The following is a 12916-nucleotide window of genomic DNA, read 5'->3' as shown; positions in this document are numbered from 1 at the left end:
ATGATGAGGGGCTCTGAATAATAATATTGAAAAAGAAAGACTCGTCGCATATATAGTTTATTTACATTTGTTTAAACTACCAACACAAAAGAGAATAGGAATCAATAGTGACAAAAACTTCTCGGGACACGCAATCGCTCGCAAAAATCAACGCTGATGATGACCAACTAGTCGACGGACGCGACCGGCTTAAGGAATGGGGTGTTAAGGAAACAAAATGAATTTGGCCCATGCTGTGCCACTCGTGTGAAAGAAACTGTTGCCATCATATTAGCGGTTCTAAAGAGGATGCAATAGAGGCACTGTACCTGGCCTTTATTCTTGTAATGCGGGGTCAGACAATTCAGGGTGTTATTGACGAGCTTCGAGGTATGCTCCATCGGGATTATATCAGTGTGTCCGTAAAAGTTATCTGAAGATAAAACAAAGAAAATTTCAATAAATGGAGTGATACCCGCAAGCACTGTTCGGTATGGTGCTTGTTTCTACTGCGTATAGCTTTCAATATTTTTCTTAATACTAAACTCTAATTTATCACTGATCATTTCCACTATATTTGCAGCTGCGTCCTGTGATGAGCTATAGAAGTTAAAAATAACAGCACGAACAAAGAACATGAAGAATTCAGGACAAATATGAAGATTTCTCAATTTTTTTAAGTCTGGCATTCAAGATTCCTACTGAGCCATTAGTCAAAATGTGTCTGAAAAAAAAAAAAGGTCAGACCCGAATTCTTATTTACTAAAATTTGTTGCCATTGTTTGAAATTCGTTTTTGTATTATTGCTTCGTGTGATAGCCTAATGACTATAGCATTATTATTGTATAGGTATTCTTGGTAATATTCGTCCTTACAGTTCTATGTTAATGAATTCTTCGGTTATTTTCGTTCTTTAATGAGCTGCTTAAAACAATATTGTTCTGTCTATACTATACTTCATATCTCCTTCAGGCGCAAATTGTGATGCCGTGTTCGAAGATGTTTACATTTTACACAACATAGTTGTAAGGCACTCGTTATCATAATAAAAGAAAAAAATAAGAAAGACGTTATTTAGGCAATCTTTGCTAACTAACTTTCATTAGCAAATATCTGAATATTTAATCATTCTGCTGCCAATCACGTTCGCTTTTTACAAGAAAAGTTGTTCTTAGGTCCAAAATGCACGCCGCATTCGTTTTTGGCAGCGTTCTTTTTGAGCAATGAACAATAATACTTATAAATTTGGTGCTGGAACGCGCAACCTCGAGTTATCCGCCAAACATCAAATGCCTTTCACAAAAGTGATTAGCTGCGCTTATAAGCAGCCCATGGGGGTTAAGTCAAGAAGCGCTGACTATGCAGAAGATTCAATTGATCGTATGCACAACGTTTTTGCCCTTTCTTTCTCGCCAGGCCGAGGGCGATGGCAAGAACAAGTGGCGTTCACACCTGCGGACACTAGGCCTCAAGGGGATATGGCATACACGCACTATATATGTTGAGTAGAAACTCGCTCGTAAGTGGACTCGCTAAGTCCCACTACTCATTAGGTCTCAAACAGATGCACGAGTTTGAACGAGTCCGGCGAGACAAGCTCTATTGAATGCGTGTGACTACTAAACGTGGTTATGTGACAAATTTGGATGAGTTCAAAGATTTCGGTTTGAAGAGAAAGGCACAGCATGTGCGAGTCTGCGTGAGTGTCGCCTCTAACGCCGGCCGAGGATGTAAGTCTTTGACGAGTACTTTCCTCTCTTCATCTCCCTTCATACGGAAGCACGTGCCGATAAGTATTCATCCCTCACCCCACACCCCTAACAGAAAAAAAAAGAGAAACTCAACACGCCCGTTGATAGTCAGCAATACAATGAAGCTCTCACCTGAAAATGTCGCCCTGTAGAGACAGGCGGAAATACGAGTGCCGATTCTGGGTATATGAAACATCCTGTAAGATAGTAGCGAAAATATTTGTATAGGGTACAATAAAAAATAATACAATACCAGTGTTTGCAGATCTCATAAAAGAAGCATAAAAAACACCGTCCCGGTGGAACGATGACAATGAAAGAAATCACACGAAGGCAGACAGAAGGTACAAGAAATGAAACCTGGCCGCCCAGGTCTACTCTATTGTAAGAGCAAATGTGTAGATCCTCGGGCGCTTGTCTTGTCATCGCTGCCGTCGCCATCTGGAGGTTTCGGATAATATTTCGGAAGCGTCGTATGCTCCAAGTCCGAGCGAAAGTAGTAAGGGAAGCCAAATAGAATGGAAACACGCCGGCCGTCTTTCATCACGCGAAAGGCTCGCAGGTTGAACCGGTGACTGCGTGGCTTCGGCATACCACGACCTTTGCTTGAACGGGCTAGATTGCGCGAGCTGTATCGTTACAGCAATCAGCAGATGGATCATACCTTCGTATACGTTCTGCTTTCTCCCCTCGGTTTGCGATGAAGTGAAAGAGAGCATGAAGGTCGATTCACTTCCTCCAGTGGTCACGTTTCCATAAGCCGACATTTTGTTGACAATTGTGTCCAGAAGAAAGCTAAGTTTCATCATAGGATAGTTATCTGCTACCCTTGCATCTTATAAAACATCAATTTGTTGCCGTTTTCCTCACTGCAGCGTGCTTTTGACAAAGATTGCTTTTTTGTAAGGGAATGAGACGATCGTCGAATATAATTGGCTTTCTGCGCGGACCCATAATAATTACGCTATTATCAGGCTCATGACATACGTCAATGAAATACCTTATGTATTATATACAAAATTAAAAAGTTTCAGGAGGAGATTCTCGGGAAAATTCTTTTGTATGGTAGAAAACATTGAGAAAACTTTGTCCACGTGTTTAGTTCCCATGCTAATTTGAAATGAGGCACGGGGGGAGGCGGGGTGGGGTGTTCTTGAACAAATACACAGTTTTGTTATAGATCAGTAATAAATATAGAGAGTATGGTGGGTTCTGCTTCTGTTCTGAGGCAACATTATTATGATCATCATCACCCTGACTACGCCCGTTGCAGGGCAAACACCTATCACATGTCCCACCAATCAACCCGGTCACATGCTTTTTGCATCCACCTTAAACCTGCAAACTTATCAATATCATCTGCCCAACTTACTTTCTGTCGCGCTCTTACGCGCTATGAGTAAAAAATACCTAATAAAGGCTATCGCTTGTTCAGATGACTTGTTTTTGGCATTTGACGTTGCCAGTACGTTATCATCGACATCATGACCATTTTTCTAACATGATCGCTCGTTGGGGACGCATGTTGAGAGTGATGGGTGCCTTGATTCTATGTCCACTCGCCATTCATTCTGTCATTAATGGAGACTGCATTAACCTCTACATAAAGTGCTATACCCTAGTAAACGACATATGAATAGTTACGTTGCTGTTCTAATGATCAATTTGATGATTTCATAGTTTGTGTAACTGGCGAAGTGGACATAACAGTGGCACCAAAATCCTGCGAAATGAACCCATAGCTGCATAGACATTACCATAAGGGATGACGTTGTATATTGACATTGCTGACCATAGTCGCTGAAAAACTTTACAAAGCTTCTGTTCCAAGATATAGAAGGTAACAAGTAACCTCCAATCATAAGTTCTAGCTCTGCACGCAGGTAACTCTAAAGACGAGCATAAGTAGAAGCCGACAGGTACCCCGTCTAATTAGGTCCTATTTCCATCTACTTAGGCGTTGATTTATAAAGAATGGGGAGCCCGCGTGTCATAAATACTGCCGTAATGGTATATGACTCTCTCCGTAATCGTCCACGAAAGACGAACAATACGTATTGCGTTTACGAGCGTATGGCGCGAATAGATGTCACCGTAAGCGAGAAGGCAAACAGTCATTCCGCAAACGACCATAGATAAGGCCTCAAAATATATTTACAAAAGAAGTTCACAAGAAACGTCAGTTTCAGGAAAAGTGAGCGCGTGGTATTCTTTTGACAGTTTGACGCCGATGCCGAGAACCGCGCAACGTGACGAAGGCGATAGCCTGCTGTGTATAAAAGGCGCACTTAGGGTTTCTTTTAGCGCGGTCGGCAAGACCTAAGAATAGTCTTCCGAAAAATGTGAGAAAGTGCTACAAATGTTTTTTTTCTTTGGTTTCAAGAATCAGCCCATCATGAGGTGGGCAGCAAAATTCAACCGTAATTAATGATTTTTATGTGTGGCATGGACATGACAAGGCGGAGAAACCGAAGTGCAGCAAAAATGATCGTGCCACGCCTAAGCAATTCAAAACTGCACTAAATGACAAAAACATGTTGGCGCATATATTGTCACATCAAATATGCAGCACGAAAAGAACAACCAAGCGCACACACAGCGAGAAAATGAGCTGTCCTGCGTTAGACTGCTGCTGTTTCTGCGTCATAACAATGTCTATGATTATAATCGAAGCAAATAAGGCAAGAACTGAGTTAACGAACCAAGTTTATTGAGTGAACGTGATGTAGGGAAGCTTGCCGCTCGATATAAAATGCGCGCTAAAACAACCACATCGGTGGGCTTTTACCTTTCAGATGTCTTAGAAGAATGAGCAATAGCCCCTGCAAGTTTTTCTTTATAGAAGAAATGCCATCTTACCTCTCTCTCGCTGATGTTGGCATGGAGAGGTTGAACATGGCTAGCGGAACCACTGCCCGATTTTGACATGAAAATATTAAAAGTGACAAAGAAATCAGGTACATGGATATTATTCAATTACTGAAGAATCGCATTTTTATGTTTAATTAACTATGCAAACAGTGAGGCAAGATACTGCACTAGCAAATGCATGTTTCACATGACAGTGTACAACGAAAAAAAAAAAACGGGAGTCGGACAGCTCTGAAAAGGCAGCGCTAGAACTAACGGCACTATGAAGAGGAAAGCAAGGAAAAATATCGCAGCAGCTATGTCAGCTCTTACTGAAAGTTTATTTGAAACATGACAAGACTGTACAGTGGTTAAAACATGGAGGTTTCCCTGGTCATTGCAGGAATCATGATTTGCACTTTGACCTTTTACCAGAAATTGACCTTGTGAAAAACCATAGCGTTTCAAGAGGCTGCATAAAAACCCCAACTCTTCCTCAGTGGGGGTTCTTATGCACCCTGTTGAAAAAAAAATGCAGATCCCACGTACAGTGGGAATCAATGATATTCGAAGCGCGAATGAGAAATGTTGGTATGTCACTTTAAAATTAGCACAACATTACGAGGCAGACGTAAATTATGCCGTACATGACTTCCATGTCATGATTATTATGTTTGGACGCGCCATTTACCTTCGTCGTCTATTCACCTCACGTGATATCAAAGTTGGTATATGTTGAACCAGCGAAACGGCCGTGAGCATGCTATGAGCGTAGCATGAGGTCATGTTTTACGTGACACGCATGTCATGATGATCATGTTTGGACGTGTCATTTACCTTCGTCATCCATTCACGTCATGTAATACCGAATTCGGTATATGTGGAGCTAGCGAAATGGCTGCGAGCACGCTATGAGCACATATAGTCATGTTTCACATGACACCCATATCATGATAATCATGTTGTTTGCAAAAGACATCTACCTTCGTGATGCGTTTACGTCCCGTAATACCAAATTGGGTATATGCGAAGCTAGCGAAACGACCGCGAGCGCACCATGAGTGTGGCGTGTAGTCATGACTTATATGACATGCACGTCATGATTTACATGTTAGGGCTTGTCACTTGTGTTTGACAAGGAGTCATGTCATGCCATACCAGTTTTGCGACATGTCATGTGAACGAAACTACCGCAAGAGCATCGAAGACCATGAAAGGTAAATAAGGACGTTCATGGCATACACGTCCATACACGTCACGATTTTCATGTCATGTCTAGTCAGTTATGCTCGTCATAGAGTTATGTTATGCCATACCAATTTGGGTATAGATCCGAATATTGAAACGGCCAGGAGAACTAAAGGTCATATGCGGATAGATAGATAGATAGATAGATAGATAGATAGATAGATAGATAGACACGCTCAAAGTCACGGAAGTTCGCTGAGAAATGCTTCGCATTTAATAAACCCATGCGCCGCGTAAAGCGGGTGTCTGTAACACGCGGCTAGCAGGCTCTATACTAACTACGCAGGCGGCTCGCGCAGCTTTTGCTAGCGGGTAGTCATGGCTCACCGCTACGTCGACAGGTTACTACTATCATCACCATTATTCACGTTTTATTCAGGTAAGCTACAAATACTAGAACAGCGCAGGATAATATCCAGATTAAAATTCGTCTACCAACTTGATCACGGGGACTTTAAATTATCACGGGAACGATACCTTCAGCAGCCTTCTAAACTTTCAGCTAGGACAAATCACCACAAAACGTTTAGGCAGCCACCAAGCCACATTAATGCCCACAAGTTCGCTCTCTTTCCTCGCGCAATTTTTCATTGGAACGCATTACCTGCGGAAGTAGTGAATGCTGCCTCGACGGCTTCATTCACTCAACAGATAGGAAAGATTAATTTCACCATATAAGTGATGTATGCTGAAAATAGTGTCATTTGAGTGCAATTCATCCGGCTACAAATGTTGAAAATATTCTTAGTTGTGCGCAGTTCTGTTGAACAGCGACAAAAAAATATATTTGACTTTTCTGTACTTGATAGTTATGTATTCTTTCATTTATGCCCTGTACTCCAGTGTATTACTAGTTATTGCTTGAATGTATTGTTTGTATCCCACTTCTGCATGGGCCCGGGTAGGGCCTGCAGTATCTGTAAATAAATAAAATAAATAAATAAATAATTATCAGTAGTGCTTGCTGATACGTACACCTGTTGTTCGGGCTGTAGGGAAACAAGGCAAGTCCAGGATGAACGCCCACGACCAACCATGATGACCGCCTCCACCCAACAAGTTCATGCGAGCATTTCTTTTCTCTTCAGAGCTAAGCGTTTCCAGGCATCAAGCCATCATGAACTAGAGCCGCTATTTCGTACTTCACAATGAACGAAGTTTCATGACTTCACTAAATAACCCGCGCGTTTCTAACTTTCTTGCCTAGTGTCAATAATTACGTTTTATTCAGGTAAGCTGCATAGATTCTTTAGTAATCCTTTAGCACCTTGTGTCAATGGCAACATGCTAGTGAAGACATCAGTTCTGCATCATGATAGATTGGTGTTTATGTGATGCAGTTTCATGTGTGTGGAGGAGTGTTAGAAAAGATTAGCGACCTTACCTACAACATTCCTGTGGGGGTTGAATTGGCAGTCGGAATCGAAAAGCGAGAGCCCTCGCCTGAAATTTTAATGAAAAATATTTTAGTGTGTTTTTTGGTGCACATTCAAGGGCTCAGGTTATGTACTGAGTGCTCCAAGCTCACTTTCACTGATATGTAGACGGGAACAGCAGCAACAACAAAACTAGGAGGAGCAAGAGCAACAATGAAACAGAATCATTGATTTTATCACGAAGAGCCACAATAAAACTAAATCATCGATGCCATCAGTGACTGGTACAATAAAACAAAATCATCGATGTTCACAACACATACAAACTCATTATCATCATCATAATGATAAGTAACAGCAATGAGGCCGACAATAAAACAGACAAGACGATTTTCATCTGCACATTGTCCATATACGTAGCTAACGAGGTAAAAAAAATGGGGATGCTTAATCTTTGATTTTTAGGAGTTGAACGCAATAGCAGTATTCCATCCATAGAGCATACTTCAAACACTAAGTGGACGAAAACATTCGCACTTGCCATGCACCTGCTGAGGGGCCCTGACGGAATAGGAGCAGTGACGTGTGTGCTTTGTGTAGTAGGTGACTAGTTTTAGACCACGAGGTCATTATGATAACCACATGTTCTGACGCTCTATGGTAATGTAAGCTGGTACCTCACATTACTACTGCATTAGTCGATGTTGAATTGTGAAGCATGTATACAGGACGCGTGTGTTTGTAAAGTATGGAAGTTACTTCGCCGGCATTTCGAAGCAGAGGAACTTATTTTCATTGCATTCACAAGCAGACGCGCGGATGTTTGGTAGAACATTCGCTTGGTAGAATAAACTACCCTGGTTCTATCCTCCCTTGAACAGAATTTTTCGAAGGGTGAAGCTGGTGATTGTTTAGGGCTATCCCACGTACATCCGGCGGCGTAGCCAGCCCAGCATATCCACAGACACAGACGAGAGACGGACGGCCACATGACCACACGCATCAACATTAACTCCGTGAATATGCTGTGATTTTTTTATTATTTCTTTCATTTGAATCTTTATAAATTTTTTGGTCATGGAGGAGATTTTTCGCTCGCAACCACCGACGCCGACGCTGACTTCCACACCGACGCCAACGCCGGAGTTTCTGTGAAGTGAGCTCTGTTAACAGTAACAGTGATCGCGTTAACAGTGACTTAATAGGGAGCACTTCAAAGGAAAAGTGCGCGTTAAGCATGTCCTAAAAGCCTGATTACATCAGCGCTTTTAAGTCCTGCCCAAATTATTCGTTTTTGTTTAAACTCCGAGGATGACAGCACATTTGTTACTTGTGAAAGTGTGAACAGTATTAAGTGTATCAGGCATGCGTACGCATTAAAGCAGAAGCTTATCGGTATCGTGCTTTTGTCTGCGTCTTCTTTTTGTATTTGTGCAGGGGTTTACGCTGGTATACGATGAACGTAGCTCTATTCGCGTGAAATCACTAAACTATTAGAAGTTGAGACCATGTCTTATTGTTTTGTTCAGATTCATTCCATCATTAGCTACAATGACGAAGTTGCCGCAAAGAGAAAAAGATTTAATCTTCGCAAATGAGCAAAACGATGTCTGCAAGTATGCCTCCAAAATAAGCCATCAACAAGTGCCGTATGCAAGACGTTTTCTCTATTGCGGTCTCTCACCTTTGCTCTATGAGAGGATGGCGTATTGGACTTGCCCAGTCCTTCGCCATGAAGGCGCTGACATTGAGAAAGTACTCGAAGGGACTCTCCTTCTTCCACGGTATCTCTTCTTGAATCTGGAAGACCAGTGAGGGATTTCTACGTTATGGCAGCTAAATGCAGGAACATTATTCCTAGCGTTCATGATTATTGAAGCTAACTTTGAGAAGAGGACCGTCTTTGCAATCACCATCATCATCGTTGTGCACTGAAAACGATATGTTTGAAAGAGGGAACGCGTTTATTAAGTTGATTGCAGTTAAGCAGACTGGTGCACACTTTTTTGTATAAGCGGACTCCGCCAAAGGAACAACAACAAGAATAACAACAACAAAACAAAATCTGCGCTACCTTTCTTTCCGTTTACATTACGCGACATTAGCCGACCGTTCACGTGACCAGAGTTAATGGCGGCTACCAGAAAACTTGGGTCCGATTTTCTGAAGATCTGTTTTCGAGATAACCCTATGAAATCGCTTTCGGTGCGCTCTCATTGGTAGGTTTAACCCCATCATTGCGAACGCGTAGGGCATGTAGCGAGAAGGCAGGATTACCGCTCGTGATTAAAAGCAATAGACTGGATTCCAAGAGAAGTCAAGCGTGCGAGGGAGAGGGGTATTTCATGCAATAATTATTAGCGAGGCACATGCACCATATGTCCTTCTGACTGATGTGCTATGTACAAAGACACAGCTACGCAACGTAATGTATTTATGATCAGCACAAGTTTTCTGCCGACTGTACATTGAGAAAGGCCAATGACAATGACTACAAAACTCTCGTTATGGATAATAGATGGTAAGAGAATACACTTTACTTTTGCTTTACAAAGCTTACCCGAGTCTATGTCGAAAGGATATCACACTACTTACCTGTGCCATCGTGTTATTAACGAACACGTTGATTGCGTACTGCGCCATGAAGAACGTGTGCACTCTAATACTCTGAGCCTGCAGGTACGACAAAATGAAAATTTACGCTCGGATTTTACTATGTAGCCTTTAGTAGGATTTCAATGAACAGTCGTCATGCTGCAATAATCAATAGAATTCCATCATAGAAACACCTTATTGACACCTAATTGCTTTTGTGTATGAACGCTAGATGAATGACCACGACGGTAAAACCGATTGTTCAGCACTGGGACGATGTGCAGTAGATGTTGATAGCGTTGATGTGATATAAAAGGCAAGTTTAGACGCTCACACTTGATATAGACTGTTACGTTTACCTATCCTAAGGAGGCCTACCGCGAGCTGAATCCTTCACCTTCTCACAGCGCCTTTCCCTTCAGATGGGATAAATAAGGTTGTTTCTGTCTCTCTCTTTCTCGGAGAAGGTTTCACCAATAGAAACAAAGATTGCTTTAGACTAACGCTTACAGTTGGGCAAGCATAGAAACAAAGATTGCCTTATACTAACGCTTACAGTTGGGCAAGCAGCAAACGAGGCATACTGAGAAAACCAGGGCAAGAACGACGGAGACACACACAGTATAGTAATTAAAGACACAGAACGAGCCCAGGCCCTTTTCCTGTATGTGTCCGTCGTTTTACGTATGCTAATTTTACTTACACGATGAGTGAAGCAACGTTAGACGAGGTAGTGGACAGACAGGCGTGATATACCGCTCGTGCTGTTCCTTAACCTAATATTTTTCGGCTCTGCTATGAAGAGCAGGAATACGTAAGAACGAATTTTCACAGGCGTTCAGCTTCCCCTCGTGAAAATAATTCTAGGTGTGATAACCGGGCAGCATTGCCATTACGACATTCTATTAAGAATAGCACGCATGTAAGTGGAATTTGAAGATGGAGGGCTTTTATTTGACTCGCACTAGGCCGCCGCAATTAGAGAAAGTTTCGTAGAGTATATCTTGTTTCACGCTGCGTTTCAATAATACATGTATGTTATTTTATTATTGTGTCATTCGTTGTCTCATTAGTGTCTCACATGCTTTGATATGTATGCATTTTATAACCCCCTCCTGTTGTAATGGAGCTACAGTTATGACTAAATTTATAACTAAATATTTTGCGTGGTGTCGAGGTGAAGGTCTACCGGAAGGTACCCACATGTAGAGTCTCCAAAAACAACAGCTTAAAATTTATGATAGAAGAAACGAAATATATAAGGTTGAGATACTTCGAAGTTTGCGGTGCTGAATGACGTCATTAGATTGTTTTGCAAAATCAAGGTCATAAACTGAAGAAGAAAAAGTCGGGAGTTTATTTCTCGCTTCACATTTATTTATTTATTGTCTTGGAAAGATTGAATGGGACTTGGCTGCACTGAGTTTACATTTCTTTTTGCGCAGTTTTAAAAGTAACTGCACTGCAGCAGTGTAGAACAGCACGTAGTCGAACGTCATCTTATAATTTTGTAGCGAGATATTTTATTAGATGAACAAAAATAAACTACCGGCATAATATATATGGCAATGAACCGCGAGTGGAACTTGCTTTTGACCTTCGCGTATAGTGATCTCTACTCACCTTGACTGTCAGCATATGCTTGGTCCAACTTTCGAGGCGTTCGATTGCCATGACCTCTTCTATAAAAGAAGATCGCACTTCTTCGATCATCACTTCGGCCTGCACGGGTAGAGTGGACACATGAGAGACAGAAAGAAAACAGGAAAGACCAAATAGCGGAAAAAAATTGCTATCTGTTGTCATCCATCACATTGCAATGAAGGTAAAAAAAAAATTTGTGTCTTGTGGCAAATTCGTGTGCTCGTTGTCGAGCGCTCCAGAGCGCTTTGAAGATGCTCGTCGTATACAGCATGATCACAATCGAGCTCGCCAACACCAACGCCGTAACCAGAAATTTTTCTTGGAAAGAAGTGTGTGGAAGTTCAGCCACTCTTCAAGTACGATCCCGCGAGCATATGTATATTAATGACAAAATAGTGTAATCTCGTTCATGTGAATCTGTATAATTCGTTCTTTGGCCAATACGTCGTTGTTTTTATTTACGGCTAACGTACTTATAAAAAAACAAAAAACACGCAGACCTCGTGAAGTCATTACGTGACTTTTTTCTGTGTCCCTGTTATCTGTACCATCAATAGATGCAAAACAAATGTAAAGTTCAAGTTTGAAGGGCACAATTTGATGCGATAAATATGGTCGCAGTTTTTTTCAAAATTGCGTAACACGACAACGAAAGCGGATCACGACTATTATGAAAAGCTCTGCGCTTATTTTTCGGCCCACTCTCTTGTTTCTCACTCTTCAGAAGCATTTCCTCCTAGATGGTGACAAGAATAAGGTCAAGTGCGAGATCAACAGCTACTTTAATGTTGCTTAATAAAAATGAGTTGCTGACAGGGTGCATATTTTCCTCCCTTTTTAAAAAAAATATGTTTGCTTAATACAATTTCACACAATACGCGACATTTCATGGTTCTTGAGGAAAATGTATAAATGCTATTGGACTCGTTCATTAGCGCAATTGAAGTAAAAAAAATTGGGGGGAGGGAGGCACCTCTCTTCCCGGCACTACGTTAATGCTGAATATTAATTGGTTACATCAAGCCATCACTCACTAGTTCAAAGCGTTCTAAGACGTTCCGAGTTTCGACAACAAGGCCCCGACAGAGATATGATAAGGTGGCCACAGCTTAGATTGCTGACATGACGCCCTCAGCGGTGATACCTGCGTGGGTTTCTCGGTTCCTATGCAACTTGTTTGTTTGCAAGAGAAGACACTGGAACATGTATCCTTTTACGATCTTAAATTGCTCTGGCGAGTTCGGCTCTAACACGCTTACTCTTGATCCGCTCAACAGTGGGCTCCACAATGTCTCCGTCGAGCGGAAATGCGATAGCAGGCAGCCGAGTATACCATAAGTCGGTCGAATGTACCGATAAATTTTCCTACTTTCTAGTCTGAGGTAGCAGTTGCAGAAGCACGAGGTGTTCTGTGATACATGCCATGATGTCAGCGAAGAATGGCGTGCTGGCATCTACCAGCTCTATAGCAAC

General features: G+C 41.8%; 1 protein-coding gene across 1 annotated transcript in view; it reads right to left on the bottom strand.

Annotated features, from left to right (window-relative positions):
* The window catches only part of LOC142785167 (membrane metallo-endopeptidase-like 1), a 38273-nt gene that overhangs the window by 7979 nt on the left and 17378 nt on the right, over window positions 1-12916 (bottom strand). Inside the window, exons 7-14 of the mRNA XM_075883622.1 lie at window positions 12866-12916; window positions 11423-11521; window positions 9800-9877; window positions 8889-9004; window positions 7213-7271; window positions 4590-4641; window positions 1863-1927; window positions 309-412 (exon numbers count right to left, since the gene is read on the bottom strand). The exon at window positions 12866-12916 is cut by the window's right edge and continues 184 nt beyond it. Coding sequence (XP_075739737.1) covers window positions 309-412; window positions 1863-1927; window positions 4590-4641; window positions 7213-7271; window positions 8889-9004; window positions 9800-9877; window positions 11423-11521; window positions 12866-12916 — 624 coding nt within the window. The remainder of the gene's footprint in view (window positions 1-308; window positions 413-1862; window positions 1928-4589; window positions 4642-7212; window positions 7272-8888; window positions 9005-9799; window positions 9878-11422; window positions 11522-12865) is intronic.

The sequence above is a fragment of the Rhipicephalus microplus genome, unplaced genomic scaffold (assembly GCF_043290135.1).
Source record: "Rhipicephalus microplus isolate Deutch F79 unplaced genomic scaffold, USDA_Rmic scaffold_18, whole genome shotgun sequence".
Lineage (NCBI taxonomy): Eukaryota > Metazoa > Arthropoda > Arachnida > Ixodida > Ixodidae > Rhipicephalus > Rhipicephalus microplus.
Note: the sequence above shows the minus strand (reverse complement) of the source record. Positions and strands in the feature narration are given on the sequence as shown.